Here is a 12641-nt window from a genome sequence, read left to right as displayed (position 1 = left end):
GCTTTTCTCCCATAGGACTCAAAACGCTTAGGCTCTCTCAGATTCAGTAATTGGTAGTAGGATGAAGTATTCACACAACAAAAGTTATATTTCTGCAAATGCCAAACTGAACAGGTGGGTTTTCAGTCTAGATTTAAACAGGTCCAGGGATGGAGCTGTCCTAATCTGTTGAGGTAAGGAGTTCCAAAACGTAGGGGCAGCATGACAGAAGGCTCTGGGACCAAAAGTTTCCAAGTGGACTCTGGGTATGACTAGATTATTAGAACCTGTGGATCTGAGAATGCGGCTATTGCTACGCAGCTTCAACATTTCTTTCATGTATCCAGGGCCCAGATTATTCAGTAATTTAAATGTCAGTAGGCCGATCTTGAATAGGACCCTCCATTCTATAGGTAGCCAGTGAAGGGAGTGCAGGACTGGAGTTATGTGGCAGTGACAGGGTTGGTTGGTTAGCAGTCTGGCAGCAGTATTCTATATCAACTGTAGGCGGTACAAGTCCTTTTTTGGAAGGCCAGTGTAGAGAGCATTGCAGTAGTCCAGTTGGGAGGTAATGAAGGCATGAACTAAAGTTGGCAGATCTTCTGGGGGATGAGGTGCTTGAATTTTGCGTTGTTCTTAAGGTGAAAATAGGATGATTTCACCACAGCAGAGATGTGAGTTCTGAAGTTTAAATCCCCATCAATAAGAACTCCCAGGCTAAGCACACGATCAGAGCTGTGTAGATCCGTGCCTCCTATTCCCAGTGGTGAAGACTGAAAGTTAAGTTGTTTTGTTGGCATGCGCTGCCCTCTGATCAGAAGGACTTCAGTTTTTGCTGCATTTAGTTTCAGCCAGTTGTCATTCATCCATTGCTGTAGTTCACGTAAGCAGGCGTTTATAGTTAGAGTTCGGTCTGTCACACCAGGCTTGAAGGAAAGATATAGTTGGGTGTTGTCCGCATAGCAGTGGTATGTCAGGCCATGTTTTTGGATTAATTTTCCAAGCGGTAACATGTAAATCGTGAAAAGCAGGGGAGAGAGGATTGAGCCCTGGGGCACCCCATACTTAAGTAGTACAGGGGTGGACAGTAAGGGCCCCATAGACACTTTTTGGGTTCTGCCACTCAATAAGGATTGGAACCACTGAAGAACTATGCAATCAATGCCACAGTATTCCTGTAGCCTGTTTATCAAGATGTCATGGTCAACTGTATCAAAGGCTGCAGAAAGGTCTAGCAATATGAGGATGGAGCACTCTCCTCTGTCTCTTGCCATGAGCAGGTGGTTGCATTTTTGGATGAGGGCAATTTAAGTGCTGTGATGTTTCCTGAAACCAGACTGGAATGGGTCAGAACTGTTGTTTTGTAGGATTTTGGCTTCTAGCTGGAGGTATACACTAGTATCCCATAATTTCCCTTCTTCATCACAATCTGCATGCAGCCAGAGTTGAGCCGAGAACTCAGATAGCTAAGTTTGTGGTGACAGGAATCCTATTGGTTTCCTTGATCACTTGGTGTATGCTCCCAGTCAGGTCCTATAAATGAGGTGACCTCCAAATAGAAGCTTTCAAACTTTGGATGTCTAGGAGATAATTAGAATACTGCTGCTGAGAAGATAGTTATCTAAGAATTTTGGAGGGGGTAGAGAACTAATTACTAGTACTGTGACATTAGAACTTAATGAGGTGAGGGTCTATTAGACAAGGACAATATAGTTTGTATTATAAAGCACTCATTATTATTACTCTGTGCTGTCAATGGGGCTTTTTGTGCTAGACTGCAGCACAGCAAACTCTCCCCACTACTGGCTGTACCTGAACCCATCTGCATATGGATAACCAATTTCTCAATTGAGACTGCTAGGAAACAACAGGTTAGGCTAAGGAAATACATCTCAGATTATCTGACACTCAGCACTGGAGCTCGTGAGGGCTTTGTGCTCTCTTAACTGCTTTATTCACTGTACACCAATGACAGCATCTCCACAGATTCATATATTAATAGAGATGGCTCGAACCTCCGATTTTTGGTTCGCAAACCGCGAACTTCCGCAAAAGTTCACGGACCGGCGAACATCGCGAACCGCAATAGACTTCATTGGGCAGGCGAACTTTCAAAACTACAAACACTGTTTCTGCCCACAAAAGTGAGGAAAAACATGTTTCAAGGGGTCTAACAGCTAGAGGGGGGGCCTGGCGGAGTGAGATACACGCCAAAAGTCCCAGGGAAAATTACGGATTTAATGCAGAGCAGGGTTATAATCCCTAAACGGCAGAAATCACATTGCATTCCTAAATTGGAGGCCTAAAGTGCTTGAAAACATCTTGTGTGTGTATACATGGATCAGGTAGTGTAAGTAGTGTACTGCTTCACACTGACAGACCAAGCTCACTGTGTAACGCACTGCAAACAGATGGCCGTGCAGGTGCGCACGTTGGCGAGAGTGCAGGTGATGGCGGCTTTCCAGCCCATATTGTCGGGCTGAGGTAGCTCAATGACAGAACAACAGTGACTGTCCAGCTGATCGAATTTGGTCTGTCCACAATGAAGCAACAACCTTATTTTCTTGGGTGTGCCCCCCAACACACTCATACAGGTCATTGCTTCATTGTGATACGCAAGCCCCTTCACCGCGGCAAGTTGTCGATCACGAAGGGGAATTTACACATGTACATGCCTTTTGTTTTGTTGTTGCAGCCGCAGTGCAGCCAGAAAAATTAGGCAGTAAACACACCAGAAAAATTATTATAGCGGCCGCAGCTAGCAGCGGCCTTAAAAATTCAGGAATCCACCTGCAGTCCTGGACCTTGTTAGTGGTGGCGGAGAAGGCAGTCAAGCGGCCTGCAGGCAGAGATGCTGTGTGGGGACTGACTTAGTTTTGGGGCAGGCAGCAGTGGCGTGCAGGCAGGCAGAGATGCTGTGTGGGGACTGACTTAGTCTTGGGGCAGGCGATCACACGGCGTGCAGGCAGAGATGCTGTGTGAGGGACCTGACTTAGTCTTCGGGCAGGCAGAAGCCCTTCGGAATCCATGCCTCATTAATTTTCATAAAGTTGAGGTACTGAACACTTTTTTGACTTAGGCGACTTCTCTTCTCACTGACAATGCCTCCAGCTGCGCTGAAGGTCCTTTCTGACAGGACGCTTGAGGCAGGGCAAGCCAGAAGTTGGATGGCAAATTGTGACAGCTCTGGCCACAGGTCAAGCCTGCGCACCCAGTAGTCCAGGGGTTCATCGCTGCTCAGAGTGTCTATATCCACACTTAAGGCCAGGTAGTCGGCTACCTGCCGGGCAAGGCGTTGGTGGAGGGTGGATCTGGAAGGGCTAAGGCCCCGTTCACATCACAAACGCGGATGGCCATGCGTGCGGAACTCAACGCATGCGAACGCACGCCATCCACGTTTGTGTGCGTTGCGTGGCTGATCCCATCACTGAAAAGTGAATGGGACAGCCACGCGTTTTTGCAGCATGCGTTCCCGGACCGCACAGGTCCGGAACGCATGCAGTGTGAACATCAGACAGTGCACTCTATGCACTGTCTGATGTCGTGCGTATCGGCCTCCCGCATGCGTTTCCAAAACACGGCTGGAAACGCGTGCAGTGTGAACGGGGCCTAAGGCGAGGCATTAGACTAAAGAATGCCCGCATGTCCGACATCACCATGAGATTGCTAGAGCATCCTGTCCTTGCCTGCGTAGACATGGGAGAAGGAGGAAGATTACTGGCACTGGCACCTTTATTCTGTTGTGCTGTGACATCACCCTTAACCACTTAAGGACCAGGGCTTTCTGCAGTGATCGGTGCTGCGTGGGCTCTCCAGCCCGCAGCACCGATCAGGATTGAGCCTTGGCGATCAGACTTCCCCCCCTTTTTTCCCCACTAGGGGGATGTACTGCTGGGGGGGGGGTCTGATCGCCGCCGGCTGTTTGTGATCTGTGGGGGGCTCTTCAAAGCCTCCCTCCGCAGCATTTTCGGCGCTCCCTCCTTCCCCTTACCTCCCTCTCCCTCCATGGGCTGCGCAAGACGGATTTCCGTCCTGCGCATTGAAGGATAGGCTGCAGCCTATCATATGCCGGCGATCCCCGGCCAATCAGAGGCAGCAGCGCCGTGTGATGTAAACAGCGGGGATTTCTTCCCCGCCTGTTTACAGTTCGCTGGCGAGCCGCGATCGACAGCTCTCCGGCTGTTCACGGAGACAGCCTCCGTGAACTGGCATGGAAAGGCCGCTCAATCGAGCGGCCGTTTCCATGCTATACCACTAACGACCCGCCGACGCCTGTCGGCGTTAGGCTGTCGTTAAGTGGTTAAACGCACTGTAAAGCACAGTTGCCAGCTTGTTGTGCAAGTGCTGCATCCTTTCTGCCTTCTGGTAATTTGGTAACATCTCTGCCACTTTGTGCTTATACCGAGAGTCTAGTAGCGTTGCCACCGAGTACAGGTCATTCACCTTGAGTTTTTTTATATGGGGGTCACTCAACAGGCTGGACAGCATGAAAGACCCCATCTGCACAAAGTCGGATTCCGACCTACTAGCCATCTCGTCTTGCTATTCCTCAGTGATGTCAGGTAAGTTCTCCTCCTCCCCCCAGCCACGAACAATACCACAGGAAATGTGAGCAGCACAAGCCCCCTGCTACGCCTGCTGCGGTTGTTTTTCCACCTCCTCCTCAAAGCCACCTTCCTTCTCTGACTCCTCTTCCCCAGACGACTCCTCCTCCCCCCTCCTTTGTGATGCCGCAAGTGTTGATGATGCAGCAGGTGATGTTTTCAACAAATCTTCCTCTTCACGCTCCTCTACAGCTTGATCCACCACTCTACGCATGGCACGCTCCAGGAAGAAAGCGTATGTGATCAAGTCGCTGATGGCGCCTCCACTGCGTCTCACCAGGTTTGTCACCTCCTAAAACGGACGCATGAGCCTGCAGGAATTACGCATGAGTGTCCAGTACTTTGGCCAGGAAATGCCCAGCTCCCCAGAGCATGACCTTTCACTGTAGCTGTACAGATACTCGTTGACGGCTTTCTCCTGTTGTAGCAGGTGGTCAAACATGAGGAGCGTTGAATTCCAGCAAGTCGGGCTATCGCAAATCAAGCACCTCACCGGCAAGTTTTATTTCCACTGAATATCGGCCAAGCGCGGCATGGCCGTGTAGGAAAGCCTAAAAAGGCCCACACACAGGGCCGGTTCTAGACAGGCACATATAAGAGGGCAGACAGAAATTTGCAGGGGGCATAAAAAAAAATCCTGCGCCGCGCCGAAACATGGGCGTGGTCATGCAGCAGACCGTGGGCGTGGTCAAGGGTGGGGCCAAATATACATGAATTTAGCAGTGGTGTTAAAGGTCTGCTGGGATAGTTTGAGCTCTGCTGTAGTGTATCCCCAAAAAATATATGTGATCTGACAGCATTTCACCAAAAATACGTTGCTGATGTATGGCACCCTTAAAGGAAACCAGAGATGATTGATACTGTTTTATACATACCCAGGTCTTCCTCCAGCCCCATGCACACAGATCGCTCCCACGCCGCCGTCCTCCGCTGCCTGCAGCTCCGGTATTGGGTCACGTTAGTTCAGCCAGTCACAGCCAGTCTGCGCAAGAGGAACTGCGCTCTTTACGTATCTCTCCAGCGACCACCGGAGAGATACGTAGAGGGCACACTTCTCTTGCATAAACTGGCAGAACTAACGGGACCCAATACCGCAGCAGCAGGCAGCGGAGGACGGCGGCGTGAGAGCGATCTGTGCGCATGGGGCTGGAGGAAGCCCCAGGTATGTATACAACACTGTCAATCATCTCTGGTACACTTTAAGACATTCTTAATAGGAGACCAGCAGCAGCTACAAATGATTAAATTAGGATACACAAAGCTTAAGAAGCTAGAACAGGCAGTGAAAGAGTTAATAAAAGAAAATGCAGGCTGAAGTGAGCAGAGCAGATAAAAGAGCAGAGAGCAGGTCAGTCAGTGAGACTGAATAGTGAAAGGAAGTGGGGTGAGCCATTACACAGAGTACACCTGACCTATGTGTGGATTGTTCCTGCTCCCTGAGCTACAGATAGGAATCAGTTAGTAATAAAAGAGTATCCCCTGCCCACCAATCATCACAGTAATGTGGGCACAGGTCCTCTAGTCAGTGTGGGAGGTCAGGGGACTCATACATTATACACAACATAGCGTCCATCAGCAGCACACAGGCACAGTCTGACAGGCTGTGTCCTGTGTATGCAGAGAGCTGGGCAGCTGGGACTGGAGACATAAATCACTTGCCTTTTCCTCTCATGTCTCCCCAGCGCGCCCATCGCTCTCATTCAGATACAGATACTTGTGGCTGCTGGCTGGCTGGCCGGGATCACATGGGGCCGGGCAGCCAGTGAGAGAGCAGAGTGTCTCACTCCCCTCTCACTGGCTGCCTGGCCCCATGTGATACCCGACCAGGCTACTGAGTGTCTCTATCTCCGCCCCCCTGTACACAGCACAGCGGAGATAGAGGAGATGTGACTGCGTTCCACGGACCAGGAAGCAGCAGCATTTTTGAGGGGGCAAGAAGACTATTTGAGAGGGCTCTGCCCCCTCTTGCCCCCCCCTAAAGCCGGCCCTGCCCACACACCTTCCTGGACTGCTTCAGGACCTTCTGTAAGCCTGTGTACTTACACACAAATCTTTGGATTATAAGATTGAGCACATGTGCCATGCAGGGTACGTGTCAACTTTCTCAAACTCAAAGCCAACAAGAGATTGCTGCCGTTTTCACACACCACGTTGCCGATCTCCAGTTGGTGCGGGGTCAGCCACTGGTCCACCTGTTTGTTCAGAGAAGCCAGGAGAGCTGCTCCAGTGTGACTCTGGGCTTTGAGGCAAGACATGTCCAAGATGGCGTGACACCGTCTTACATGACATGCAGCATAGGCCCTGGGGAGCTGGCGTTGTGTAGTTGAAGAGGAAATCGCTGCACCAGTAGAGTGGCCCTGCGACTCAGCTGAGGAGGAGGAGGACGACAGCGAAGAGGATGTAGCAGGAGGAGAAGGAGAGGAGGTGGCAGCAGGACTGCCTGCAAGCCACGCACAGCCACGTACTCCCTGCTTGCCAGCGGTCACCAGGTTGACTCAATGTGTGGTATAAGTAAAGTACCTGCCCTGACCGTGCTTGGCAGACCAGGCATCCGTGGTCAGATGGACCCTTGACCCAACGCTCTGTGCTAGAGATGACACCACTTGCCTTTCAACATAACGGTACAGTTTGGGTATCGCCTTTTTTGAAAAATAATTGCGGCCTGATATCTTTCACTGCGATGTCTCAATCGTCACAAGGCCTCAGAGTCCACCAGCTGGTATAGTAACAGCTGGCGAGCTAACCGTTCCGCCAAGCCAGCTGTCAGATGCTGGGCAAGGGGGTGACTGGCAGACATTGGCTTCTTCCGCTCAAAGATTTCCTTAATGGACACCTGGCAGGAACCGCTCAAGATGAGAGGCGGAGTGGAGGAGGGTGGCTGTGAAGGTGCAAGGGATAAAGCGGCTGAAGATGCTGCACCTGAAGGAGGAAGAGGAGAAGGAGGGTGGCTTTTCTTTTGTATGCTGCTTTCCCTCAGGTGGTCATCCCATTGCTGTTTGTGCTTTCTCACCATGTGCCTTCGTAAGGCAGTTGTCCCTACGCGGGTCTTGGTCTTTCCACGATTTTTGGTGGCAGAGAGTACAGATGGCATTGCTCTCACCTGATGCAGACACACACAAAAAATTCCACACCGCTGAGCCCTGGGATGATGGCACTTTGGTGGTGGCGTCAGCAGCTGACCTTAGACGGCATGTTGGCTGGCTGTCCATAGGTGGCGATACATGCCGCCGGACACTGCCACGAGCTGTTTCTGATGACGAGCCCCCCCTGCTTCTTTCAGCAACTCATCTCCTCCTATCTGACTCCCCCTCTGAACTGTCCCCCTCTTCATCTAGTCTATCGGGATCCCACGTGACATCCATGGCAGTATCATCATCATCATAATCATCCTCGACAGCTTCGCTTGTATCAGACACCTCCAAAACTGCACCAACAACAGGTACTTCATCATCCTCACACCTTATGTCCATACTGACGCCTAACTCAGACATATGAGGTGGTGGTGTAACATGCTTAGCGCCGTCATCTTGTAACAATAATGGCTGTTAATCAGTTAATTCCCCACCAAATAACTCCTGCGAACTGTCAAATGGAGCAGATGTGGTGCTAATAGTAGCAGTGAGGCTGCCAGCTGAGAGTTAACCACTTCCCGACTGCCTAACGCACAGGGGCGGCCGGGAAGTGGAGCCCGCAAGGACCAGCTCACCCACAGAGGCGGCGGTCCTTGTAAGGGCATGGGCGGAGCGATCGCGTCATCCGTGACGCGATCCTCTGCCGGCGCCTGTCACCGCTCACTCGCCGCAACATCCCGCCGGCCATACGGAAGCGCCAACGGGATGTTAACCCCGCGATCGCCGCATACAAAGTGTATAATACACTTTGTAATGTTTACAAAGTGTATTATACAGGCTGCCTCCTGCCCTGGTGGTCCCAATGTCCGAGGGACCACCAGGGCAGGCTGCAGCCACCCTATGTCGCACCCAAGCACACTGATTTCTCCCCCCCCCCTGCCCCAGATCACCCACAGCACCCCTCAGACCCCCCCCTGCCCACCCCCCAGACCCCTGTTTGCACCCAATCACCCCCCTAATCACCCATCAATCACTCCCTGTCACTATCTGTAAACGCTATTTTTTTTTAACCCCCCCTGCCCCCTGCCCCCTCCTGATCACCTCCCACCCCTCAGATTCTCCCCAGACCCCCCCCCCCCCAGACCCCCCGCCTCCCCCTCCCTGTGTACTGTATGCATCTATCCCCCTGATCACCTGTTAATCACCTGTCAATCACCCGTCAATCACCCATCAATCACCCCCTGTCACTGCCACCCATCAATCAGCCCCTAACCTGCCCCTTGCGGGTAATCTGATCACCCACCCACACCAATAGATCGCCCGCAGATCCGACGTCAGATCACCTCCCAAGTGCAGTGTTTACATCTGTTATCTACCCTAAACACCCACTAATTACCCATCAATCACCCATCAATCACCCCCTATCACCACCTGTCACTGTTACCCATCAGATCAGACCCTAATCTGCCCCTTGCGGGCACCCAATCACCCGCCTACATGCTCAGATTGCCCTCAGACCCGCCTTATCAATTCGCCAGTGCAATATTTACATCTGTGCTTCCCTGTAATAACCCACTGATCACCTGTCAATCACCCATCAATCACCCCCTGTCACTGCCACCCATCAATCACCCCCTGGCACTGCCACCCATCAATCTGCCCCTAAGCTGCCCCTTGCGGGCAATCTGATCACCCACCCACACCAATAGATCACCCGCAGATCCGACGTCAGATCACCTCCCAAGTGCAGTGTTTACATCTGTTATCTACCCTAAACACCCACTAATTACCCATCAATCACTCCCTATCACCACCTGTCACTGTTACCCATCAGATCAGACCCTAATCTGCCCCTTGCGGGCACCCAATCAGCCGCTTACACGCTCAGATTGCCCTCAGACCACCCCCCCCCCCTTATCAATTCGCCAGTGCATTGGTTACATCTGTTCTTCCCTGTAATAACCCACTGATCACCTGTCAATCACCTGTCAATCACCCATCAATCACCCCCTGTCACTGCCACCCATCAATCACCCCCTGGCACTGCCACCCATCAATCACCCCCTGTCACTGCCACTCATCAATCAGCCCCTAACCTGCCCCTTGCGGGCAATCTGATCACCCACCCACACCAATAGTTCGCCCGCAGATCCGACGTCAGATCACCTCCCAAGTGCAGTGTTTATATCTGTTCTCTACCCTAAACACCCACTAATTACCCATCAATCACCCCCTGTCACTGCTACCTATCAGATTAGACCCCTATCTGCTCCTAGGGCACTCAATCACCCGCCCACACCCTCAGAATGCCCTCAGGCCCCAGCCCTGATCACCTCGCCAGTGCATTGCTTGCATCTATTCCCCCCTCTAATTACACCTTGAGACACCCATCAATCACCTCCTGTCACCCCCTAGCACACCTACCCATCAGATCAGGCCCTAATTTGCCCCGTGTGGGCTCCTGATCACTCGGCCAAACCCTTAGTTCCCCCTCAGACCCCCTTCCGATCACCTCCCCAGTGCATTGATTGCATCTATTTTCCCCTCTACCCACCCCCTGAGACACCCATCAATCACCTCCTGTCACCCCCCTAGCACTCCTATCCATCAGATCAGGCCCAATACAACCTGTCATCTAAAAGGCCACCCTGCATATGACCGGTTCCACAAAATTCGCCCTCTCATAGACCACCTGTCATCAAAATTTGCAGATGCTTATACCCCTGAACAGTCATTTTGAGACATTTGGTTTCCAGACTACTCACGGTTTTGTGCCCGTAAAATGCCAGGGCGGTATAGGAACCCCACAAACTGACCCCATTTTAGAAAAAAGACACCCCAATGTATTCTGTTAGGTGTATGACGAGTTCATAGAAGATTTTATTTTTTGTTAAAAGTTAGCGGAAATTGATTTTTTTTTTTTCACAAAGTGTCATTTTTCACTAACTTGTGACAAAAAATAAAATCTTCTATGAACTTGCCATACACCTAACGGAATACCTTGGGGTGTCTTCTTTCTAAAATGGGGTCACTTGTGGTGTTCCTATACTGCCCTGGCATTTTAGGGGCCCTAAACCGTGAGGAGTAGTCTAGAAAACAAATGCCTCAAAATGACCTGTGATTAGGATGTTGGGCCCCTTAGCGCACCTAGGCTGCAAAAAAGTGTCACACATGTGGTATCGCCGTACTCAGGAGAAGTAGTATAATGTGTTTTGGGGTGTATTTTTACACATACCCATGCTGGGTGGGAGAAATATCTCTGTAAATGGACAATTGTGTGTAAAAAAAATCAAACAATTGTCATTTACAGAGATATTTCTCCCACCCAGCATGGGTATGTGTAAAAATACACCCCAAAACACATTATACTACTTCTCCTGAGTACGGCGGGACCACATATGTGGCACTTTTTTACACCCTAAGTACGCTAAGGGGCCCAAAGTCCAATGAGTACCTTTAGGATTTCACAGGTCATTTTGCGACATTTGGTTTCAAGACTACTCCTCACGGTTTAGGGCCCCTAAAATGCCAGGGCAGTATAGGAACCCCACAAATGACCCCATTCTAGAAAGAAGACACCCAAACGTATTCCGTTAGGAGTATGGTGAGTTCATAGAAGATTTTATTTTTTGTCACAAGTTAGCGGAAAATGACACTTTGTGAAAAAAAAAACAATTAAAATCAATTTCCGCTAACTTGTGACAAAAAAATAAAAACTTCTATGAACTCACCATACTCCTAACGGAATACCTTGGGGTGTCTTCTTTCTAAAATGGGGTCATTAGTGGGGTTCCTATACTGCCCTGGCATTTTAGGGGCCCTAAACCGTGAGGAGTAGTCTTGAAACAAAAATGACCTGTGAAATCCTAAAGGTACTCATTGGACTTTGGGCCCCTTAGCGCAGTTAGGCTGCAAAAAAGTGCCAATCATGTGGTATCGCCGTACTCGGGAGGAGTAGTATAATGTGTTTTGGGGTGTATTTTTACACATACCCATGCTGGGTGGGAGAAATACCTCTGTAAATGACAATATTTTGATTTTTTTACACACAATTGTCCATTTACAGAGTTATTTCTCCCACCCAGCATGGGTATGTGTAAAAATACACCCCAAAACACATTGTACTACTTCTCCCGAGTACGGCGATACCACATGTGTGGCACTTTTTTGCAGCCTAACTGCACTAAGGGGCCCAGAGTCCAATGAGCACCTTTAGGCTTTACAGGGGTGCTTACAAATTAGCACCCCCCAAAATGCGAGGACAGTAAACACACCCCACAAATGACCCCATTTTGGAAAGTAGACACTTCAAGGTATTCAGAGAGGGGCATGGTCAGTCCGTGGCAGATTTCATTTTTTTTTTTTTTGTCGCAAGTTAGAAGAAATGGAAACTTTTTTTTTTTGTCACAAAGTGTCATTTTCCGCTTACTTGTGACAAAAATGAATATCTTCTATGAACTCACTATGCCTCTCAGTGAATACTTTGGGAGGTCTTCTTTCCAAAATGGGGTCATTTGGGGGGTATTTATACTATCCTGGAATTCTAGCCCCTCATGAAACATGTCAGGTGGTCAGAAAAGTCATAGATGCTTGAAAATGGGAAAATACACTTTTTGCACCATAGTTTGTAAACGCTATAACTTTTACCCAAACCAATAAATATACACTGAATGGGGTTTTTTTTTATCAAAAACATGTTTGTCCACATTTTTCGCGCTGCATGTATACAGAAATTTTACTTTATTTGAAAAATGTCAGCACAGAAAGTTCATGTCTTTTTTGATGAATATAATAAAAAGTAAAAATCGCAGGAGCAATCAAATAGCACCAAAAGAAAGCTTTATTAGTGACAAGAAAAGGAGCCAAAATTCATTTAGGTGGTAGGTTGTATGAGCGAGCAATAAACCGTGAAAGCTGCAGTGGTCTGAATGGAAAAAAAGTGGCCGGTCCTTAAGGGGGGTAAAGCCCACGGTCCTCAAGTGGTTAA

The 12641-nt window shown here is 49.6% G+C and overlaps 1 protein-coding gene across 1 annotated transcript in view; it reads right to left on the bottom strand.

Moving 5' to 3' along the window:
- LOC137519334 (uncharacterized) overlaps window positions 1-12641 on the bottom strand; it is a 78958-nt gene that overhangs the window by 50441 nt on the left and 15876 nt on the right. The window contains exon 2 of the mRNA XM_068238288.1: window positions 4636-4875. Coding sequence (XP_068094389.1) covers window positions 4636-4875 — 240 coding nt within the window. The remainder of the gene's footprint in view (window positions 1-4635; window positions 4876-12641) is intronic.

The sequence above is a fragment of the Hyperolius riggenbachi genome, chromosome 5 (assembly GCF_040937935.1).
Source record: "Hyperolius riggenbachi isolate aHypRig1 chromosome 5, aHypRig1.pri, whole genome shotgun sequence".
NCBI lineage: Eukaryota > Metazoa > Chordata > Amphibia > Anura > Hyperoliidae > Hyperolius > Hyperolius riggenbachi.
This window is presented reverse-complemented; position numbering and strand designations above follow the sequence as displayed.